The sequence below is a fragment of the Gadus morhua genome, chromosome 23 (genome assembly GCF_902167405.1).
Source record: "Gadus morhua chromosome 23, gadMor3.0, whole genome shotgun sequence".
NCBI lineage: Eukaryota > Metazoa > Chordata > Actinopteri > Gadiformes > Gadidae > Gadus > Gadus morhua.
Genome location: NC_044070.1, coordinates 3,313,037 through 3,334,323, shown reverse-complemented (window position 1 = coordinate 3,334,323; position 21,287 = coordinate 3,313,037). Strand labels below are relative to the sequence as shown.

The 21,287-nt window shown below is 42.5% G+C and overlaps 1 protein-coding gene across 1 annotated transcript; it reads left to right on the top strand.

Moving 5' to 3' along the window:
* Positions 1 to 65: 65 nt before the first annotated feature.
* Positions 66 to 21,029, top strand: abcd3a (ATP-binding cassette, sub-family D (ALD), member 3a). Its single transcript, XM_030348476.1, has 23 exons — positions 66 to 247; positions 786 to 819; positions 942 to 1,040; positions 5,409 to 5,497; positions 7,055 to 7,124; positions 7,508 to 7,605; positions 9,169 to 9,292; positions 12,465 to 12,521; positions 12,617 to 12,759; positions 13,207 to 13,276; positions 13,373 to 13,442; positions 13,544 to 13,641; positions 13,725 to 13,816; positions 17,857 to 17,948; positions 18,278 to 18,353; positions 18,436 to 18,499; positions 18,820 to 18,897; positions 19,025 to 19,090; positions 19,238 to 19,327; positions 19,449 to 19,568; positions 19,700 to 19,804; positions 19,986 to 20,042; positions 20,183 to 21,029. The coding sequence occupies exons 1-23, from the start codon at positions 138 to 140 to the stop codon at positions 20,258 to 20,260; spliced, it is 1,980 nt and encodes a 659-aa protein (XP_030204336.1). The 5' UTR covers positions 66 to 137; the 3' UTR covers positions 20,261 to 21,029.
* Positions 21,030 to 21,287: the final 258 nt, after the last annotated feature.

The following is a 21,287-nucleotide window of genomic DNA, read 5'->3' as shown; positions in this document are numbered from 1 at the left end:
AGACGTCTGACGTTTTTCAGGAACCAATCACAAAACCTGTCGCCTCCCAACATATCTTGGCCCCGCCCACTCAGCCTGTCCCGCCCCCTTCAAGAGCCATTCAGGGCAGCAGAGAGACCCGTCTGCCTGTCGACACCATGGCGGCCATAAGCAAGTACCTGACAGCGAAGAACTCCTCCATAGCAGGCGGCGTTCTGCTCCTCTTATACATCTTAAAACAAAGAAGACGTGCGAGCCAGCTCAACTGGTATGTAGCTCCGTAGCCTCTGTTCGAATGGCAAGTTTGTCCAACCCAGACGTGTATGTGTGCCAAGGGTCGCCGTATATGATGAGCGATGCTAGCACCACTAGCATAAAGCTGTTGTGACTGGGTCAGGTGTGTTCGACTGAACCACAGGACACTGAGTCCTGTGAAGTTATGGTCAATGTTAAGTATTAAGTATCAAAAGGCACAACCAAAGACATATGGCATGATTGGGTTCTTCTTATATCTCTGCTCACATTTGTCACCAATGAATGACAGTCTTTGTTAACAAGCTGCCAGCAGGAGTACTAAGTTACCTTGACTTGTTGCTAGTGTTGCCAAAGTAAAGTGGTTTTATTTATGTGCAAGTGAGTACATGGGCTTTGCTTTTCTTGAAGCAGCAGTTTGTATTGACACGAGTAGGCTTTCTAAGACCATGTTTATTTACAGTTGGTATACATAGGCAACGCAGCTGATCTGCTTGGTCTATTCTATTATGATAAATATGTCTGAATAAAATGTTCCAATTGTATTCCCACAGCAAAAAGGGCTCAGCATTGGTCCAGAAAAATGACGTAAGCTTAATGTGTGCATATAATTCATCTATAACTATAACACTTACTGAGTCTACAGGACTACTCCAAAACAACTTCAACAGAAGAAAGTTTAACCTAAATATTGGTATCCGTTTCTACAGAAAGAGGGCAAAAAAGAACGGGCGGCGGTGGACAAGCTGTTCTTCCTCAGAATCTACCGCATCCTTCGGATCATGACCCCTCGCTTTTTATGCATGGAGGTAGGAATGATTTCCCATTTTCTTCCTGGCTCTTCCTCTCACTTTACTTGTAGTTCTACCTATGGTCAAACAGAAGAATGGCTTATTCCCCAAATTATATCTGCTTGATGTGTATTAATGACACGTATATGCAGACTTATCTTACAGGACTAACAGGGTCAAAGCATCATAATCTTCGCGTGCAGGGAGTGACCTTGACCAAGCACCAAACCAGGCAAATCAAGATGGCCTTTGTACTGCCTTCCCTTGTTCAATATCCAGAAGCTGGTAATGCAAGACAGAATGCTGTAACAGGCAACGTAGAGAGTCAACCAGGGTTGTGTTGTAAAGCGACCAGTCGGTAAAGCTGAATGGAGGGGTGATTAATGTCTTATGTATGTGCAATACCATTGTTTCACGATTTTGGGAACCCATCTAGGCCTGTTCCTCTTCCCAATACATTTTAATAATAAAACAATTCCCCTAGTGGCAATTTAGTCGGGGAGTAAGTTGGCCATTGCCATAAGGTAAGGGTTGCAAAGGGGTAGAAAATTTCCGGAAACTTTCCGGTAAATTACCATGGGAAGTAAAGCTTGGGAATTTTGGAAATATTAAAAATCTTCACAAGCGTATTAAAATGGGAATTAACTATGAATTTAGGGTAATTTAATTGAACTGTATCATACCCAAGCATAAATAAATAATGCGATTAATCGCATTAATGTCATAGTTAAAGTGCGATTAATCACACATTTTTTCTATTTTAAGTATCCCTTGATTTCGTGCTGCTAGCCTTTTAGTGAGATCATAGAGTGTTTAGAAGGACTGTAAGAAGAGAGACACTTTAGAAAAAAGCGTCTGCCAAAAATTTTAACATAAAACATAAATAAACACCTGAAAGTTTTTATATCAGCTAAAACCACCAATCTGTTTCACTGGATTCAGAATAAAACCAAATTTCTGTCTTACCCAACAATGTTAGTATTTAAATATTGTTACTTGAATGACTTATTCATTGTTACAATTATACTGTCTTATACTTCGCCTAAAATGAGAATGCATCATAATACATATCTGCTGATGGAATGTTTATTTACAGGAACTAATATAGATACATTTAAATAAACAGGAAAATGATCAGACCAGGGGCCAGTTTCCCGAAAGCATCGTTAGCCTAAGTGGATCGTGAAGTGCGTCGTACGAGCATCGTACAGTTTTCACACCGTTTCCCGAAAGCATCCTTAGTAACGAACGTCGTGAAAACGCTCGTAGCTAACGAGTGCTCCAGGGTACTCGTAGGACGCTATGAGCATCGTTAGCCTACTATAGAGTGAACTCATTATTGCATGCGGGTGTCTTCATTCATAAAAAATGAAAAAATTCAGGAGTATGCAATAATACAAATTATTTGAAAGAGGTCAGAGACTCCGTGCACAGCCCCGCCTTCCCCAGTGAGCCAAGAAACCCGGTGCCGTGACGAACGGGGGATTTGACCCCCTTGGTTTTACACAGGAAACTTGAGATAAGAAGGTGAAATCGCCGGGCGTGCCAAGCTGCGACGGAACCGGCTCGGAAGTGTAGAAAGACCTATAGCCAGGGTTCGAGTTAGGTGGGAGCCAGTAGGAGCTGAGCTCCCATTGAGAGAGGTCGGGCTCTCTCAAAAGCAGCAACCTCAAATATCTGTGGGGGTCTCTGAAAATACAGCAGCATAATATTGTAATTACAAATAAAGCTATTTTCCCTTACACATGCAGAGTTATATTGACGTTAGGTAAGGGATAATAGAACAGCGGTCATTATCGGGAAAATAAGCCCACACAGGGCGAACCGGACACCAACGCGAAACGGAGGTGCATCGACCTGAAGGGGCTTATTTTCGATAATGTGTGGCTACTTGCCAAACGAAAAAATAACTTAACAAGGTGTTATTTTACCATTTATTTGTTACCAACTTACCATATTATGTAGTGTTGATCAGCAGAGAAATAGATAGCCAAAGACGTTGACGTCGCTTAGCCCCCGCTTAGCCCCCCCCCCCTCGGTACGGTCCCCCCCACCGTCAACCACTTTTAGAGACCCCCACAGAGATGGAATCATAACTCGAACCCTGCCTATAGCCTACTTCATCCTGCCCAACAATATGGGCAGGATCTAGACCAAGCTCTCCTAATCGGGTCAGCAATAGCCGCGTTTGAATGATAATGTAAATGGAACGTTGCATTTTTAATGTCTACAAATATTCTATACCAGAGAGCCAATCAATGCAACCTTATGCGGAATCAGATAAAGTCGGCTCTCTTGCTGCGCAAAATATATGTTTAAAAAATCAGCACATTAAGGTAAATGTAGTTGTCACACAAGCTATTTTGGATTTTTGTAACATGGAATGATTTCGGGGGGGGGAATTCCATGAATAAATGTATGCACAGTGCGTTCAGGATTAGGACTGATGTATACGTCAGCCTAGGCCTATTAAATTGTGTTTTAATATCTTTAGCATTCATATTATTGCAATCTATTATTTTCGTAGGCTACTCTGCGGTTGGCCTCGATGGGGAGATATTTTAACCCTTTTTAACCCCATTTTCCTGCGACATTCCTGTGTGTCCGCCTGCGTCATAGCCCGTTTCAGCACCATGTCAGTGGACAGGTACATCCTACGAACGTTGTGAGTGCAGCGAATGCGCGTTCATGTTAAGAGGAGTTTCGGGAAACGCTCCAAAGAAATTAACGATGGTTCGAAAGATCCATTGTGAGAATGAACGTACGAGCGAAGATCCATCGTTATCGGGAAACTGGGCCCAGAACTAGTGAAATTCAAAAGATGCCAAACTGTGTCTCCTCAATGTGTTCCCCAAGCAGAAATATATCCTCTGTTCCAATCTCCCCTCGGACGATGTGTGGGACCGTTGACACGTTAGGAGCTTGCGCTTGCATTGTTGAAGCTTGGGGGATCACCCTTTCTGCAGCTCTCAACACCTTACTACAACTACAACAACAACAACAACAACAACAACAACAACAACACATGATATTTATATAGTGCTTCACACAGTGCTCAAAGACACTAGAGAACAGAGAAAATAAGAAAAAAGCAACTTTAATATTCAAAAAAATATATATAATAAAAAAAAACATAATAAAATCAAAACTTCACTGTGCCTAGTGATGGAATCACTAGGCCGCCGTTGTTTTTCAGGGGCAGAAGGTGGAAAATACTGGTAATATTCCTTTCACAAAAAACAACCAATAGTATGGTTATGTTAAATCTTACTTGTGAAAAGTAATCCCCCGATTCCTATTGTGGATGGTCCGCTGATTTGAGCAGGAATACGCTGAACAACAGCCCGGCATTCTGTTTTTGCTGTAGACGCACCTGTTGCTGCTCCCGGTTCACCACTCCAAGATGGCGGCCGTATTTCTCGCGTCCCAGCAGCCAATGCTGCGTCTATGCTATAAAATGTCTATGGGTAGAGTGATCTATCCAGCACACATCTAGGCGTACACGCCCACCTGTGATGTCATAAGGGACTGATTTCCAAAACGGCTTGTAACGGCTAATCAGCCCACACCTGGTGGCATGTCATGGGACCTTTAAATATGCTCTGGGCTCAAAAGTGTGGTCAAGGGTTCTGGAAGGACTCAGTGCACATGGGATGGAGAAATGCACAGTGCATGTAGGGGGTGTGGTCTCAATAGCCCTGTAGTAAGCAGTGTGCTAGCGTGATTGAGGAATAGCATAGATATTCAAGATGATGCTAATATAAATTTTTTCCCAACTATATTTATGTCCCCTGTTAAGAGCCAACCTTCAATTTTGTAAATATCTGTTCATTCCCATAAATTCCCATGGAAAGTTTCCAACTTTGAAAATTCCCGGAATTTTGCCACCCTAGTAATGCCACTTTTCCCCCTGCCAAGTCTGAATAAGAATAAACCAATATCAGTTCCTAACCTAGGGGCGTTAATCAATATTAATAACAATCACGATAAAATCCGCCGCGATGCCCTGAAGGATTTTTTTAATAGATTTTGAATCTATAGTTTGGGATCGACCACTGACTCGGTGCAGTACCCTGAGTCAGTGCCATGTGTTCAAGCACTATACAGCAAGCCATCTTGGAGCTTGATGACGTACATACCAGTACAGAACGCCGCTCAGGGGATTCTGTATGCAAAAACGAGTGCCCCTGACCGCTCACAAAAGGTCACAAAAGAAGCTAAAACCAGGAGTAATGATGTTCACAAAGATGGCATCATTGTTGTTAGATTTGATCATTGTTTTTTTATGATTAATATGATCAAATAAGACATCTTTATATTTGAATCCCAATAAAAAAAATTGAAAGAATGACCATTTACAAACTAAATGTGATTCCTCCCTGGCAGACGGGCTACATGGTCCTCATCGCGGTCATGTTGGTGACCAGAACCTACTGTGACGTGTGGATGATTCAGAATGGGACCATGATTGAGAGGTTAGTAGCACTGCTGCGGTGACAGCATGTGACTAGTGGAGTTTTTTTTTGTTTGGGTCTAATATGATTTGATCCAAGGAGCAAGCCATTGACCTAAATATTGTTTTCAATAGTCTGAACCTGTGTAATTTGAAGCATCTCTTTTGTGTGTATGTCTGTCTTTGTGTGTGTGGGCGCGTGCGTTCAACGAGACTGAGGGCCAAACAGTATCTCTAGCTCTTGTTCTTGTGTTGTGATTCTCCACAGCGGTATCATTAACAGAGATAGCCGACTGTTCAAGCAGCACTATTATCCCTACATTGCCGTCATTCCTGTGGTAACGGCTCTTTACCCTGCTCTTTGGTAGAAGACGTGTTTGTGTGGGGGTGGGGGTGCATCAACATCAAACCCTTGTTTGTTTGCTGCTTTGTCTATACTCCCTTTAACAGCAACTCTGGGCTGTGTTGGCCCCAGGCAAGGGTATTGTACACAAGGTGGTGCAATGAGGGAATCCTACTCAATCTACATTTTCCACACACTCCAATATCCATTTGTTCGGTTGCTGTTTGAATGTACCGGTCATGCTGACAGAGGAAATTTGCCTAAAGGTAGACGCATTGCACATTTGCAAAGTAAGTGACAAACAAAGTGAACTGTTACTATGCAAACAATGGGTGACTGGATGGTTGACAGTAGGGATCGACCGATACCGATTTTTTAGGGCCGATACCGATACCGATATTTTTTCGTCAGCCTTAGCCGATACGCCGATACCGATTTTCTTGAGCCGATTTTTTTCTTTCTTTTTTTTTAAAGAAACATTTATTGAACTTCAATATAAAAAACAATATTTAACAAATAGTAAAAACAGGTGAAGTAGAACAAGTAAGAACAAGTAGATGAACAATATTTAAAAAATAGTAAAAACAGGTGAGGTAGAACAAGTAAGAACAAGTAGATGAACAATATTTAACAAATATTAAAAACAGGTGAGGTAGAACAAGTAAAAAAAAGAAAAAGAATCGGCGAAAATCAGCCGCGTATCGGCCGATACGATACACGTAAAAAACGTGAATATCGGCCGATAATATCGGCCGACCGATATATCGGTCGATCCCTAGTTGACAGTAACTGACGTAGCCAGAGCACTCTATAAAGAAACCTTAGACACATTAACATCCTATGGCATGACTTTCTTCAGCTCCAAATCCTGTTTGCACCCGATGAAATTAATTATTCAGCAAAGTACTGCCACAGATCAAGTGGGCTTGGTAACACTGCCACATCACACTAACAAGCCACCCCATTTCACATGAAGAGTTTCTGATATCCATATCTAGAGGACGTCCTGAAACACAATGAGATTCACATGTTGTATACATGGAGTGGGATTCCCTGATCCAGAACCTGTCAGGGCTTCTCTGGTGCTGTGTATGATCCTAGTACAAGGACAGGTCCAGGTCTACAGGGATTTACCTAAGCTACAGCAGCATTGATGATATGCTTGTGTAGCTCCATGGTTTTCAGACTTGCTTTACGTGTGTTGTGCTGATCCATTGTGCGTGTTGTGGTTCACAGTGCAATTATCGGTCGCTCAGCTAAAGATTTCAAGACCTACTTGATGGGCTTCTTGAAATTCATTCCAGCTGTAAGTTTATTTCCCCTCTTTGTTTACCCCATGGTGGCCTCCTGTTCTCCCACTGGCTGTTAAAAACAATAAAAACAATTAGACCATTTATTTACACCAATAATTAACAGAGGACACCTGATTTGTAAAAAATATATATATTATATATATAATATAATCCCTAAACTATACTGCCATAATAACATTTCAGCATTATTTTATTACAATTAATGAGCCAATGATTTTTGCATTGTTATGTGTTTGTCTGAGTGGTATAATTATAATTGACTTGAAATGCTACCCTGCATGATTATGCTTACATTGGTAGATGCAAAAAATAGTGTGCATGTCTAAGTGTTTGTGTCATATTGTGTGTTTTTAAATGTAAATTTCATGTTTCCCAGATTGCCTTGGTGAACAACCTACTGAAGCTGGGCATAAACGAACTCAAGCTGCGGTTCCGTGAGAGGCTCACCCAGTACCTCTACGACCAGTACCTCCAGTGAGTTATGCTCATCACACTCTCTTGGACCACTGACGTCAGTCTTTGGTGCTCAAAGCTGCCTGGGTTCCAACCCAGGATTCTAGGTTCTTTGGCCTCTCTGTGATTGGCCGAAGTCACAGAGGCCCCCGGCCATACTTGCCAACCTTAAGACTTCGAAAATAGGGAGGATTCCCAAACTAAAGCGGGGGTTTGGGGGTCCCCCCCCATAACATTTTCAGCTTTAAAGTCAGTGTTTCCCGCATTCTGGTGACTTTAAAATAATAAAACCAACAAAAAAATTAGAAAATTGAAACGTCAATTTTATGTTGAATACTTTCATTTAATTTACATTTCATGTCATTACAATTCATATTATTATTACATATCAATAGAATTCATATCATTACATTTCATATTATTACATTTCATATTATTACATATCAATAGATTTCATTTCATTACATTCATTACATTTTACTGACGCTTTTATCTTAGCAACTTCCAATAAGTCTTATGTTATCACGCAAATACACTAGCTTCTAATAAACAAAACTACCAAGTAAGCTACTACATCATGTAAGTGCTACATGTAGGTTAACATGTAGGTTAACTCTTACCATCACTGCAAATGGGCTGTGAAATTAGCCTATCCCATGTACGCATAGTAAATAGAAAGCTTGGAACATTATCCTTATATGGATTGTTTTTATCATTTTCATTACGAAAAAATAAATGTTTATATGTTTCTAAGGGTATGTTAATGGATTACCTTTCAATATCTGTGCGGCTTTGGTCCTCCCACAGGCATACTTCTTTGCTACATCCGAGTCAGCAAACATGTCCCTTACTGACTTATTTATTTCGTCAGTAAAGCTCAGAGGAATATTATTCTTTGCCACCAACATTGCCATTTTTGTTTCGGCATATATGACTGCATCTGGTCTCCCTTTCCCCAGCAAACCAGCGATGCTTGGCTGAGACTCTGAAGCAGCTACTGCCTTCTTATGTTTGCCTGTATTGGCATGGTGTTTTATGTCCGTCCGAACGCCGTGCTCCACGGAAAAATCATCCATAGCCAGTACCTTTAAACCTAGTAGTAAGAAAAGCGAGCTCCGATTTCCATTCATGATTGAATTTACAAGTGTATTTTTTTCTTTTCGGCTTCATTCTCGTCTTCTTTGTTGTCTTTTTAAATACTCTGAGGTTTATTCACGAGCGCGGGTAGAATAACGGAAGAAAGAATACTAGAGTAGCGTCAGAGAGACGTCTCTGATTGGTCGCGCCCGCTGTTACCACGGAGCAGCGGCAAACGTCTCCGTGGTAACAGCGGGCTCGCTCAAACAATATCCTTTTCTGAAGAACAGGTTGTTGTGATGAGGACGAAAGTGGGGAGAAAGGGAGAGCTGAAATCTTTTCAGAAATCAGGAGAATTGCGGGAGATTTTTAACAGCGGGAGGAAAACGGGAGAGGATTGTGAATATCGGGAGTCTCCCGGGAAAATCGGGAGGGTTGGCAAGTATGCCCCCGGCTCCTGCTCTTCTGTTCTCTGTGGGGTCTATACTTACACCGGTGCTTCTACAGGGGCTACACGTACTACAAGATGGGCAACCTGGACAACAGGATCTCAAACCCGGACCAGCTACTGACACAGGACGTGGAGAAGTTCTGCAACAGCGTGGTGGACCTCTACTCCAACCTCAGCAAGGTAGCCTATGCAGCATAGTTTCGGTTGTCCAGTAATTACCGGTCATGACTGGAAAATAATTAGTAGGACCGAAAATTCTAAATGTCTCCGGTCAGAATGAACAATGGAAATAATTCTCTCTGCACAATTTGAATTGTGTTTAAATATGCTACAGTGGTCCTATGTTTAGCCAATTCATGTAAAACAATGAGGGTCGGGCCTTTGATCGAGCGTTTGTGGGGTTTTTTTGTTTGTTTTTTAATCATTGCTTTATTGGCCTAATCTGAGGAGAAATCTATGCCACAAACAGAAATATTATAGGTCTTTATTACACAGGTCTTCTCAATGCCGTGGAACGCTCCGTTCACTTGCATGGGTAGTAGTCCGGTAACTTGTCAAACACAGCGTCTTCGGTTGCTAAGCGACGTCACCGTCTTTGGCAGACTATTTCACTGCTGATCAAAACTACGAATGCTGGTAACGATTAAATTGTAAAAAGACACACCATGTGAAGTTATTTTTTCGTTTTGGCAAGTAGCCGTGTAATAAGCGGGATAATGTATAGAACGTTGCCGGTCATTATCGAAAATAAGCGCGTCGGTGTCCTGTTTAGCCTGTCAGGGCTTATTTTCCCGATAATGACCGGCGGATGTATACATTATCCCTTACATATACAGGTGCTGGTCAAATTATTAGAATATCATGAAAAAGTTGATTTATTTCAGTAATTATATTCAGAACGTGAAACTTACATATTATATCAATTCATTACACACAGAGTGATATATTTGAAATGTTTATTTCTTTTAATTTGGATGATTAGTACTGACAATTACTGAAAATCCCAAATTCAGTATCTCAGAAAATTAGAATATTAGTTACGACTAGTACAAAAAATTATTTTTTAGAAATGTGGGCCAACTGAAAAGTATGAACATGGAAAGTTTCAGCATGTATGGCAATCAATACTTAGTTGCAGCTCCTTTTGCCTGAATTGCTGCAGCAATACGGCGTGGCATGGAGTCGACCAGTCTGTTGCACTCCTCAGGTGTTATGAGAGCCCAGGTTGCTTTAATAGTGGCCTTCAGCTCTTCAGCATTGTTGGGTCTGGCATCTCGCATCTTCCGCTTCACAATACCCCATAGGTTTTCTATGGGGTTAAGGTCAGGTGAGTTTGCAGGCCAATCAAGAAGAGGGATACCATGGTCCTTAAACCAGGTACTGGTAGATTTGGCACTGTGTGCAGGTGCCAAGTCATGTTGGAAAATGAAATCGTCACCTCCATAAAGTTGGTCCGCGGCAGGCAGCATAAAGTGTTCTAAAACTTCCTGGTAGACTGCTGCATTGACCCTGGACCTCAGGAAACACAGTGGACCAACAGCAGCAGATGACATGGCACCCCAGACCATTACTGACTGTGGAAATTTTACACTGGACTTCAGGCAACGTGGATTCTGTGCCTCTCCTGTCTTCCTCAAGACTCTGGGACCTTGATTTCCAAAGGAGATACAAAATTTACTTTCATCTGAAAACATAACTTTGGACCACTCAGCAGCAGTCCAGTCCATTTTGTCTTGAGCCCAGGCGAGACGCTTTTGACGTTGTCTCTTATTCAAGAGTGGCTTTACACGAGGAATGCGACAGCTGATGCCCATATCTTGCATACGTCGGTGTGTGGTGCTTCTTGAAGCACTGACTCCAGCTACAGTCCACTCTTTGTGGATCTCCCCCACATTTTTGAATCGGTTTTGTTTGACAATCCTCTCCAGGGCGCGTTTATCCCTCTTGCTTGTACACTCTTTTCTACCACATCTTTTTCTTCCCTTCGCCTCTCTATTAATGTGCTTGGACACAGAGCTCTGGGAACATCCAACCTCTTTGGCAATGACCTTTTGTGTCTTGCCCTCCTTCTTTAAAGTATCAATGGTCATCTTTTGGACAGTTGTCAAGTCAGCAGTCTTCCCCATGATTGTGTGTCATACAGAATCAAAACGAGAGACCATTTAAAGGCTTTTCCAGGTGTTTTGAGTTAGTTAGCTAATTAGAGTGTGGCACCAGGTGTCTTCAATATCTGACCTTTTCACCATATTCTAATTTTCTGAGATGTTGAATTTAGGGTTTTCATTGGTTGTCAGCTATAATCATCTTCTTTTTGGCAAAAAACACTTATAATGTATCAGTCTGTTTGGAATGAATGTATACATTCTACAGGTTTGACTTTCTAAATGGAATTAATGAAATAAATCAACTTTTTCATGATATTCTAATAATATGACCAGCACCTGTATATTTAACAGAGTAGGCCTAAGTAACAAATGTGTACAAAGTTACGCATGTATTAAAATAGATGCCCAGCTTTATAGATGCCAAATAACGAAAGAAGTAAAAAAAAAAAAAAAAAAAAACGTTAAAATGAAACCTTTCAGGTCACATGATGACCGGCACCACACTGCTATGCAGGCCTCAACTCTGACATTTCTGGCTTTGAGCAGTTTGCTCTTAATTAAACGTTTAAAAATAAATAAAAATAATAATAATTAATATCACAGTCTACAAAAGAAGCCGCACAACTAAATAACACAAGCGCAGTCAAAATAATATAAGTTTATAACACCCTTACAATAAAGAACTATATTATATTTAGCTGGCATTTCTCTCAAGTGATTGAACAATAGAGATGCTAACAAAAACAAAGCATAACTCTCTATCAGTGCACATTATCGTTGACATTCATATCTTTCGTCAATTCTGCAGTAATTATTCTTCTCATTGTTTAGTCAAAGGAACTTTGACTAAACAAAGGAACACACAAAGCCACAACGCAAACAAATATTTACCACAGAATTCCTCAATAGATTGAAGAAATTGTGGGTGTTGTCCTTTCAAATAATTGATCACGTGTTTGTAATATGTGGCCACCATTGTACACTGTGTTGTATTGTATTATATTGTATAATAGTACTTAACTGTGTGGCAACTGCAGTAGCTGCTATCATTGCTGTAACACGGGGAATTGGTTAGCCTAGCGATTGTTGTACTTGCACTTGGTTCTATGAACGTCCTTTCTGTACCAACAGCGATATATTGTTGCACTTCTTATGACAAATGCACTTATTGTAAGTCGCTTTGAATAAAAGCGTCTGCTAAATGCCCTAAATGTTAATGTAAATGTGGACTTTGCCTCACTTTGCAGCCCCTCCTGGACATCGGATTGTACATCTTCAAGCTGACCAGTGCCATAGGTGCCCAGGTAAAGCCCCACGGCGTCCTCTGTTTGTGTGCTACGAGCCATGCCCTCGTGTCCAAGCGGGCCTGACTTTATGTCTCTGCGCCTGTGGTCCCCAGGGTCCCACCATCATGATGGCCTACCTGATCATCTCGGGTCTGTTCCTGACCAGGCTGCGGAGGCCCATCGCCAAGATGACCGTCACAGAGCAGCGCTACGAGGGGGAGTACCGCTACGTCAACTCCCGCCTCATCACCAACAGGTCCACAAACTGCCCGCGTTCACACACACATACGCACATACCGTCCTTCAAGGAGACGTAAAGCCGAGGTCCTGAGTTGGGGATTCCCCGGTGTCCTGGCTAAAACTGCCCCACCAGGCTCATTGAATCTGGCCCCTAAACATCCCCCTGTATAATTGGTTGAATCATTAATCCCCTCACTCTCCACCTCAAGCTGGTGTGTGTTGAGCGTTCTGGCACTGATGGGCTGCCGTGCATCACCCAAGTGGGTGCTACACACTGGTGGTGGTTAGTGTGGTCCCCCCTTCACTGTAAAGCATCTTTGAGTGTCCAGAAAAGCGCTATATAAATTCAATCAATTATTATCATTATTATACACACCCTCACACACACATACACACCCTCACACAAACATACACACCCTCACACACTCATTACAACCACTTGGTGGGACTTTGTATTCCTCAGTGAGGAGATTGCCTTCTATAATGGGAACCTGAGGGAAAAGCAGACCATTCACTCCACTTTCCAGAAACTGGTGGGTTCATCTTTGTATTATAGTCGTAATATGCCCTGCACTCTTTAGGTTTTCCTCCAGGTTGAATTGATATTAAAAGACAGTAAATGTCTCTAGGTGGACCATCTCCATAAGTTCATCTTCTTCCGCTTCTCCATGGGCTTTGTGGACAGCGTCATCGCTAAATGTAAGTGAATTGGAGCCATTCCCCCTGGCCAGGGACTTTTATATTGCTGCTGGTGGGGAACAACGCAATGATGTGTCCTTCTCTTCGCTGTCTCGTTGCAGATATAGCCACAGGGGTGGGCTACCTGGTGGTCAGCAGACCCTTCCTGGACCTGTCGCACCCCAGGCACCTGCACACCAGCCAATCTGAACTGATGGAGGCATGAGCGTCTTTGGTCTTATTTCAGTATTGGTTTTCAAACTTTCCAATTGCATGTACTGAGTCCTGTGTTGTCTGCCGTAGGACTACTACCAAAGTGGGAGGATGCTTCTGAGGTTGTCCCAGGCCCTAGGCAGGATTGTCCTAGCCGGCCGAGACATGACGCGTCTTTCTGGGTGAGCACCACCACCACCACCTCCCTCCTGCAACCTGTTCTCAAGTAGAAGCAACCTGTATGGATGGGCAAACACAGATAACTACCCATGTTTGTTCTATGCAAATTGAACAAACATTCCTAACCCTTGGAACAAACATCTTAAAGGTTTAGCAGTGTTTCCCCTAGGATGGAGTTGCAGTGGTGGAGGTGAACTGTTTCTTTTTCTGCTCGCAAAGCGCATCCTGCAGGGGGGTTTACCAGGAGGGTGTACATACAGTACATTTGTTGACATTAATGAGCGGGGGAAATATGGAGAGATTGAACATGATACAAGCATAATCTTTAAAACAATTATTTACATTTATTTAACAAACTTCACATAACACAAATACTACAACAATCGAAAAGGTCTGTGCCTCCAACCAATGCATCTTCCCAATCCCTCCCCTCTCCCCAACACCAAGGTTGTAGTAGGACCATAAAGAGGCCATGCCTCTATGGAACACGTTGTGGGGCTCTAGAGTCAATAATGGCGACGCGATTGAAATTTTACCATTGTGGTCGTTTTCAGTTTTGCACTTTGCAGACGGTCCCTAAACTCGCGGCTTAAAGCCGACAGCTCATAGAAGCCAATGCATTTCACCGTTCGCTAAAGACTGCTCGTTTGGATAAAAACTATGTTGTAGCTGGTTCTCTATGTTGCTACATTTCAAGTTCAAGTTCAAGTGTACTTTATTGTCAAAAATCTATGTAACAGGGTTAGCACAGAAGTTTGAAATTGGCGTTTGGCCAGACTCCAATGTGTGATTGGAGTCTAAATTACATTTAGCTCGAGGTGTCATTTGTGTCGCAACAATGTTTCACTGATGACCTATTGAACCGCAAACTCCGAATCTGCCCATTTCTTTCCAACTTGACGGAATTTACGGAGTTCCTCTCCCTTTATAATAATAATAATAATAATAAATATAATTTATATAGCGCTTAATATGGTACTCTAAGACGCTTTACATATTGCCCTATCAAAACTATGTTAGACAGACTAGGAATAAAAGAAAAACAGAGGTTAAACATGAAGAATAAGGTGGGAGTTAGGTGGGGAAGGCTAGTGTGAAAAGGTATGTTTTGAGGGCAGATTTGAAAGAAGAGAGGGTTGGAGAGACTTTGATGTGGGAGGGGAGTGAATTCCAAAGGGTGGGGGCAGCAACTGAGAAGGCCCGATCACCCCAAGTCCGTCGCTCAGTCCGTGGAACTTGTAGCAGGTTGGCAGAATTGGACCTGAGGAATCGGGAGGGGGCGTGGTGATGGAGGAGGTCGGCAAGGTAGGGGGGGGCTAGGCTGTTGAGGGCCTTGTAGGTGATGAGTAAGATTTTGTAGTTGATTCTGTGTTTAATTGGAAGCCAATGGAGTTCACGGAGGACAGGTGTGATGTATTCTCTGGAGCGGGTACCAGTGAGGAGGCGCGCAGCTGAGTTCTGGACATATTGAAGTTTTTTGAGGACTTTGTTGGTGGTGCCGTAGAGAAGACCACTGCAGTAGTCAAGCCTGGATGAAATGAAAGCGTGGATGAGTGTCGCAGCAGCGGTAGATGACAGGTTGGGGCGGAGGCGGGCGATGTTTCGGAGGTGGAAAAAGGCAGTTTTGGTAATATGGTTAACATGGGGGAGGAAGGAGAGAGTGGGGTCCAGGATAACTCCAAGGTTACGGATTTTGGTGGAGGGGGTGATGGTGGAGCCGTCAATGTTAAGGGTGAAGTTCAGAGTGGAGTGAGTGAGGGTGTCAGGACCAATGATGAGGATTTCGGATTTGTTGGAGTTGAGTTTGAGAAAGCTGTTTTGCATCCAGGTCTTAATGTCAGTCAAACAGTTGGAGAGGGTTGAGAGGGTGGAAGGAATGATGGTTTTGGGGGGGAGGTAAAGCTGTGTGTCATCGGCGTAACAACAGAACCGGAGTCCATGGTGACGAAGGATCTGACCAAGAGGAAGCATGTACAGAATGAAGAGGAGTGGACCAAGCACTGAACAATGTTTATAGCTATGCTTTACTCGCAGCTGTTTGAATTGACCTGGATATGAAGCGTCGGTCGCGCAAAATAATATAACATTCGTTTTTTAAAGAGATAAGACGGAGCTCTCCTCTCCTCTCCTTTTTTATATGCTTTACTCACAAGTGTGTGAATTGACTTGGATATGAAGCGCATATCCAGCGTCCGTAGCGCACGGAATGTTATATTATTTTGCGTAGTGCAGAATAAGATAAGCTGAAGCTCTTCTCTCCTCTTGTTAAAAAAAAAAATTCAGCAGCGGCGGTCATATTTCAGCGCCTTACTCTGCTAGGTGCATATAGGGAAACACTGGGTTTAGTGAGGAATATATGTCCAATTATTTAACATGTTTTTTAGTAAGTAAACTGCCAAATCACTATAACATTCTTAAGCCCCTCGTCCTAAGAGGGGCTTAGCCGCCCCTCCCGCCGATTTCAAAGATGTCGTAATGGATTTTAAGTAACGCATGAGAAAGTAGTCATGTGACGCACCACTAGAAAGATTTGTGTCAACTTTTAGTCTATCATAACCATTGTTGGCTAACTGACAATACCAACCCCAAACAAAATAAGATTCATGCAACAATAAGAGTAATGTAGGCCTATTTCATAACTATCATACTTATGCACACATGCACATTAATAGCGATCTTTTATCTAACCCTTGTACTGCACAATATTATATGAAACCTAAGATTCTACTTATTCCAACAGTTTAAACCATACCAATCTGTGACTAAAACTCGCTGAACAAGAGGCAAAAAAACAAGCAAGAACAAAATTATTATTTCCTTTTTTTAAGCTAAAGATATCTTTCTTACAATTTTTATGATTAATAATGTCGAATAAAACCACCATACACAGGTAATCTAATGTCCAGGCACCATTTTGCAACTAAACATATTAGCAAAAAATGTATACAATACAAGCTAAGAGAGGGCATCATTGGAAATGGGTATATTGCCCTCAATCAGAACACTTGTCCTACATCGCCATCTGGTGGACGTATGGTGCAATAGCGATTATTTGGCTTGGTGTCATATATATTTGCCCGGATCTTTGAATAATCAAATGTCAAAATTGTACAACTAGTCCCCAAGATATCTACGGGTTTATGTCTCATCAAGTTTATATTGTCAAATTTGCATTGGTTTTATGTTTAAATGTGGAGATTTCGCCTAAACCTACCTCTACTAAATCCTCTATCTTTGCTGTACTTCATTACTTTACTTAATACTTTATTTGCATCATATATTGACCCAGGTACTCATAATATCTTATATTAAGGCCCTTAGGGCGACCAACTGATAATACAGTAGGTGTGATTCACTCTAGTCTAAATAATGAAAGTTATTTCAGACTAAAAATAAAACCTTCCACCTGTGCTGGGTTCTTGCTCAGTTATGTTTTTGTTTTGTTTTTGCTCACCAAGAGATGGTTTTCTGTTTATCTTTATTTCATGTTTAAAGTTGTTAAAACAGGGAAATAATCTGTAAAATACTAGGGCCACTAGGGCTTCCAGAGTTTTGATTGGCTGTGCCCCCTTACTGGAGCGAGTGACGTTCCTACACAACAGCCCTCACACCACATCCAATGTGACCTATTTTCCACAAGTACGAAAGTTTGAAACGTTTTCTAAAACTGAATATAGCTGTGCATCAACTTTTAAGAGTAGGTTATGGTTGGTTAATTTCTGCTATTCACTTAAAGCTGTTTCATTACAAAGTTTAATATTGGTTCAGGCTAACTTCGGGTAGTGACCACTTTCAAACGTCTGTAGATACTCTCACAGTATTTTCACCAATCTTTTGCTTAGATTTTGGTGGTGTTGCCAATTTTCTGCTATTAGAATTCAGAAGCACTCTATTGTATTTGATGGAAAGATCCTTTAGGATTAAGGTCAGAATGAACACGTCTCAGTGGAGAATGAGGCCTGACTAACAGTCAGTGTAAGTGTTCTCCAGGCGTCAGTGGAGAATGAGGCCTGGCTAACAGTCAATGTAACTGTTCTTCCAGGTTCACGTCTCGCATCGCTGAGCTGATGAAAGTTTTGAAGGAGCTCAACGCGGGAAAATACGAACGCACAATGGTCACCCAGCAGGAGAAAGGTATGTCTCCATGTATATCGGATACCACAACAATTTATCATATAAATGACAGCTTATGTCTGTTGAAAGACGTTTTGAATATCTAAATATTTTAAGAAAAGGTTATAACTTTTTGGTATCATAACCTGATGATAAGCTTCATTTTTCTGAACCTTGGTTGTATTGCTTGATTTATTTTATCAAGAAGCATGTCAGGATGTACATCGATTATCATACCAAATTTCCTGTAATATCACCATCAATTGTTATCATTAATATCTGGGCTATCTATCACGGTCCTGCATGAAACTGAACGGATTAGTCTTTTGCTTGTGCCCATTCCTCGTCAGATCCCGGGTCTGTGTCGGCGAAACTAGCCCTGGTTCCCGGAAGTGGTCGGGTTATCAACGCAGACCACATCATCAAGTAAGACCAGCCCAAAACAAGCATTCCTTACAAAAACAAAACCAAGCTCTAATGCCATGACCCAGGATGCCTTCCTCTTTAGGTTTGACCACACACCCCTGGCAACGCCCAATGGAGAGATCCTGATCAAGGACCTGTCGTTTGAGGTAAGTCCTCTCCGCTGGGCTCGTCATACGAGAGTGGCAGCTTCCATGTCTTTGTATTTTTTTGTTTTAGGGCAGAGCATTTCATCCTTTCTTAAAGCGTTTGAGGAGCAGAACTGCGCACAATTGCAAGCATGCCAAATAACCGTTAAACCGACTCTTTGTTGTTGTTGCAGTCATCAGTCAAAGAACTCAAACGGTCTGTAAATCTGTTTAGATGGTGTTTGAGCTTCTTAGTTCCTTCATTATTGCCTTAAGGTTCCCATGTCTCCATCTCCCATTTCTCATTCCCATGGTTTTGTTTGTAATTCTTCATTTTGAAGGTGATGTCTGGCGCCAACGTGTTGGTGTGTGGTCCCAACGGCTGTGGCAAGAGCTCCTTATTCAGAGTCCTGGGAGGGGTGAGATTCACTGCCCCAAGCCTGGGGCTGTACTATTGCTTGATGCAACCAGAAAAACGGTCCCCTTCCTCATATTACCCATGTAGAGTAATGCAATGAGTGTTATGTCTGCTTGTGTGTGCTTCAGCTTTGGCCTCTGTTTGGGGGAGAGCTGACCAAACCAGAGAGAGGGAAGCTCTTCTATGTTCCCCAGGTAAAACCATCCCTCCCCTTTTCTCCTCTGTGGGCATTCTTAAGCTGACAAAAGAAACCTAATGTGTGTGTGTGTGTGTGTGTGTGTGTGTGTGTGTGTGTGTGTGTGTGTGTGTGTGTGTGTGTGTGTGTTGCGCGTGTTGCGCAGAGGCCTTACATGACGCTTGGCTCTCTAAGGGACCAGGTCATCTACCCGGACACGTTCGAAGAACAAAACCGTAAAGGCATCTCTGACCAGGTAGGACTCACGCAATGTGGTCACATGATCACGGGTTGGACTGGGAGACCCTCCTCATGGGTTGGACTGGGAGACCCTACTGGTATGTTTGACTGAATCCCTACTCGCTGGCTCCCCCCAGGTGCTGAAGGAGTACCTGGACAACGTGCAGCTGGGCCACATCCTGGAGCGGGAGGGGAGCTGGGACATGGTGCAGGACTGGATGGACGTGCTGAGCGGAGGGGAGAAGCAGAGGATGGCTGTAAGCACCCATAGACTTGGGGGGGGGGGGGGGGGGGGGGGGGGAGCAATAAACCTCCTAGAATAAATGGAATATAGTCTTCTAACTTTGGTGGTCACACCTAAGTGAGACCATTAATGTTTGTTTCCCAGATGGCTCGATTGTTCTACCACAAGCCCCAGTTTGCCATTCTGGATGAGTGCACGAGTGCCGTGAGCGTGGACGTGGAGGACTTCATCTATAGCCACTGCCGGACGGTAAGAACCTCTGATGGGAGGCCCTAACAAAATAATGTAAAAACAACTGTTTTCAGTTAGGAGTTATTTAGATTTGAGTATTGACTTAACTATTTAAACTGAAAGTTGTTTGGCATGTGTTAACGTGTGAAGGTTTATCCTTTTTAAGATGTTTATTCATTCATTCGTTTTGGACCGACAGGTTGGCATCACCCTATTCACCGTGTCACACAGAAAGTCCCTCTGGAAGCACCACAAGGTAAGCCTGCTTCATCATCAGGAGGAATGTATTAATGGGCTTTAACCCGTAAGGTGGAATAGGTCTTAAGACTAGTATATTCTGGTGTAGCTGGCGTGTTGAGAAAAGCCTGATGGAACCTTGTTTTGTTTTGTCTTCAGTTCTACCTGCATATGGACGGCAGAGGGAACTACGAGTTCAAGCCCATCACAGAGGAGACGGTGGAGTTCGGCTCCTAGTCCTGTCCCCAGACGGGGCCGCTGGCCCAGGGACCAGGACCACCCCGGGAATAGAACCCGGTCCACTAACTGAATCTGAAGATAGAACGTTGTCCACTAAAACTTAGACGCAATCTTCTTTTTAATCAAACCTAACTCATTTGTTTTTTGTTTTGTTTTTTCGAGTTATTTAAAATTGAAAAATCTGTTGAGTAATTTAAGGCCCTTTGACAAGGGTCACATTTTGTAGAGATGAAGTTAAAATAATGTGCCTGTTAACTGGTTGAGCGGTGCGGGGCTGGTACAGGAGATGTGGGAGGCAGTGAGCGCAGGGCCAGTACTGTCCCCTGGTCAGGGTAATCGACGGTAGTTGTCTCTGAGAGAACCGCCTCACAGAGGAATGTGATATAAAAGTGACTTTTTTTATGAATGGTAATGCTGCTCTAATCAAAGTCCCTCAGAGCTGAGGAACTCCTAATGGGTGTATTTTGTGTATTCTTTAATCCAGGATCAATGAAATGTTAAATGGGAATCTGGGTTGTGTGTAGATGAAGAGATGTTGGAAGGTCCTGGTGGGTTTTAGAGGAGGCCTATGATGATATGCAGATGATGCCATACGACTTTTACCCCCCACCCTTCCTTTATGTACCTCCATTTGTCACTGTAAGGTAACACTATTATTGGTCCTTTTTTAATGCAAGGAAGTCTCTGTATAAATTGTATATGGACATTAACTGTATTAAAACCAGGCGCAGGGACCTGAAATAAAATTATTGACAAATGACAACAATCATGGCCTTCTGTGGTCATGCGGCCGGTAGATCATTGGCGATGTGTTCGCTAGGTGTGGTGGCAAATTATCCACGTGTTCGGGAAGCAGATCTCCGGACACTTGATATCCAGACATCTTTGTGGGGAAAGGGTCAGGACTATCTAATGATGAACATTAGTCCCCGTAAAGACTGTCATTATATGGCTCTTTTGAAGAACTTCTTAGATTTTTCTGAAGTATTGCTTCCAATGAAAAGGTAGATATTTTTTAAATGTA

Coding starts and splice junctions, on each gene's coding strand:
- abcd3a (XM_030348476.1), top strand. CDS start 138: ATGGCGGCCATAAGCAAGTACCTGACAGCGAAGAACTCCTCCATAGCA. Junction 18,898..19,024: donor TATTCAGAGTCCTGGGAGGG/GTGAGATTCACT, acceptor TGTGTGCTTCAG/CTTTGGCCTCTGTTTGGGGG. Junction 19,805..19,985: donor TCTATAGCCACTGCCGGACG/GTAAGAACCTCT, acceptor TTGGACCGACAG/GTTGGCATCACCCTATTCAC.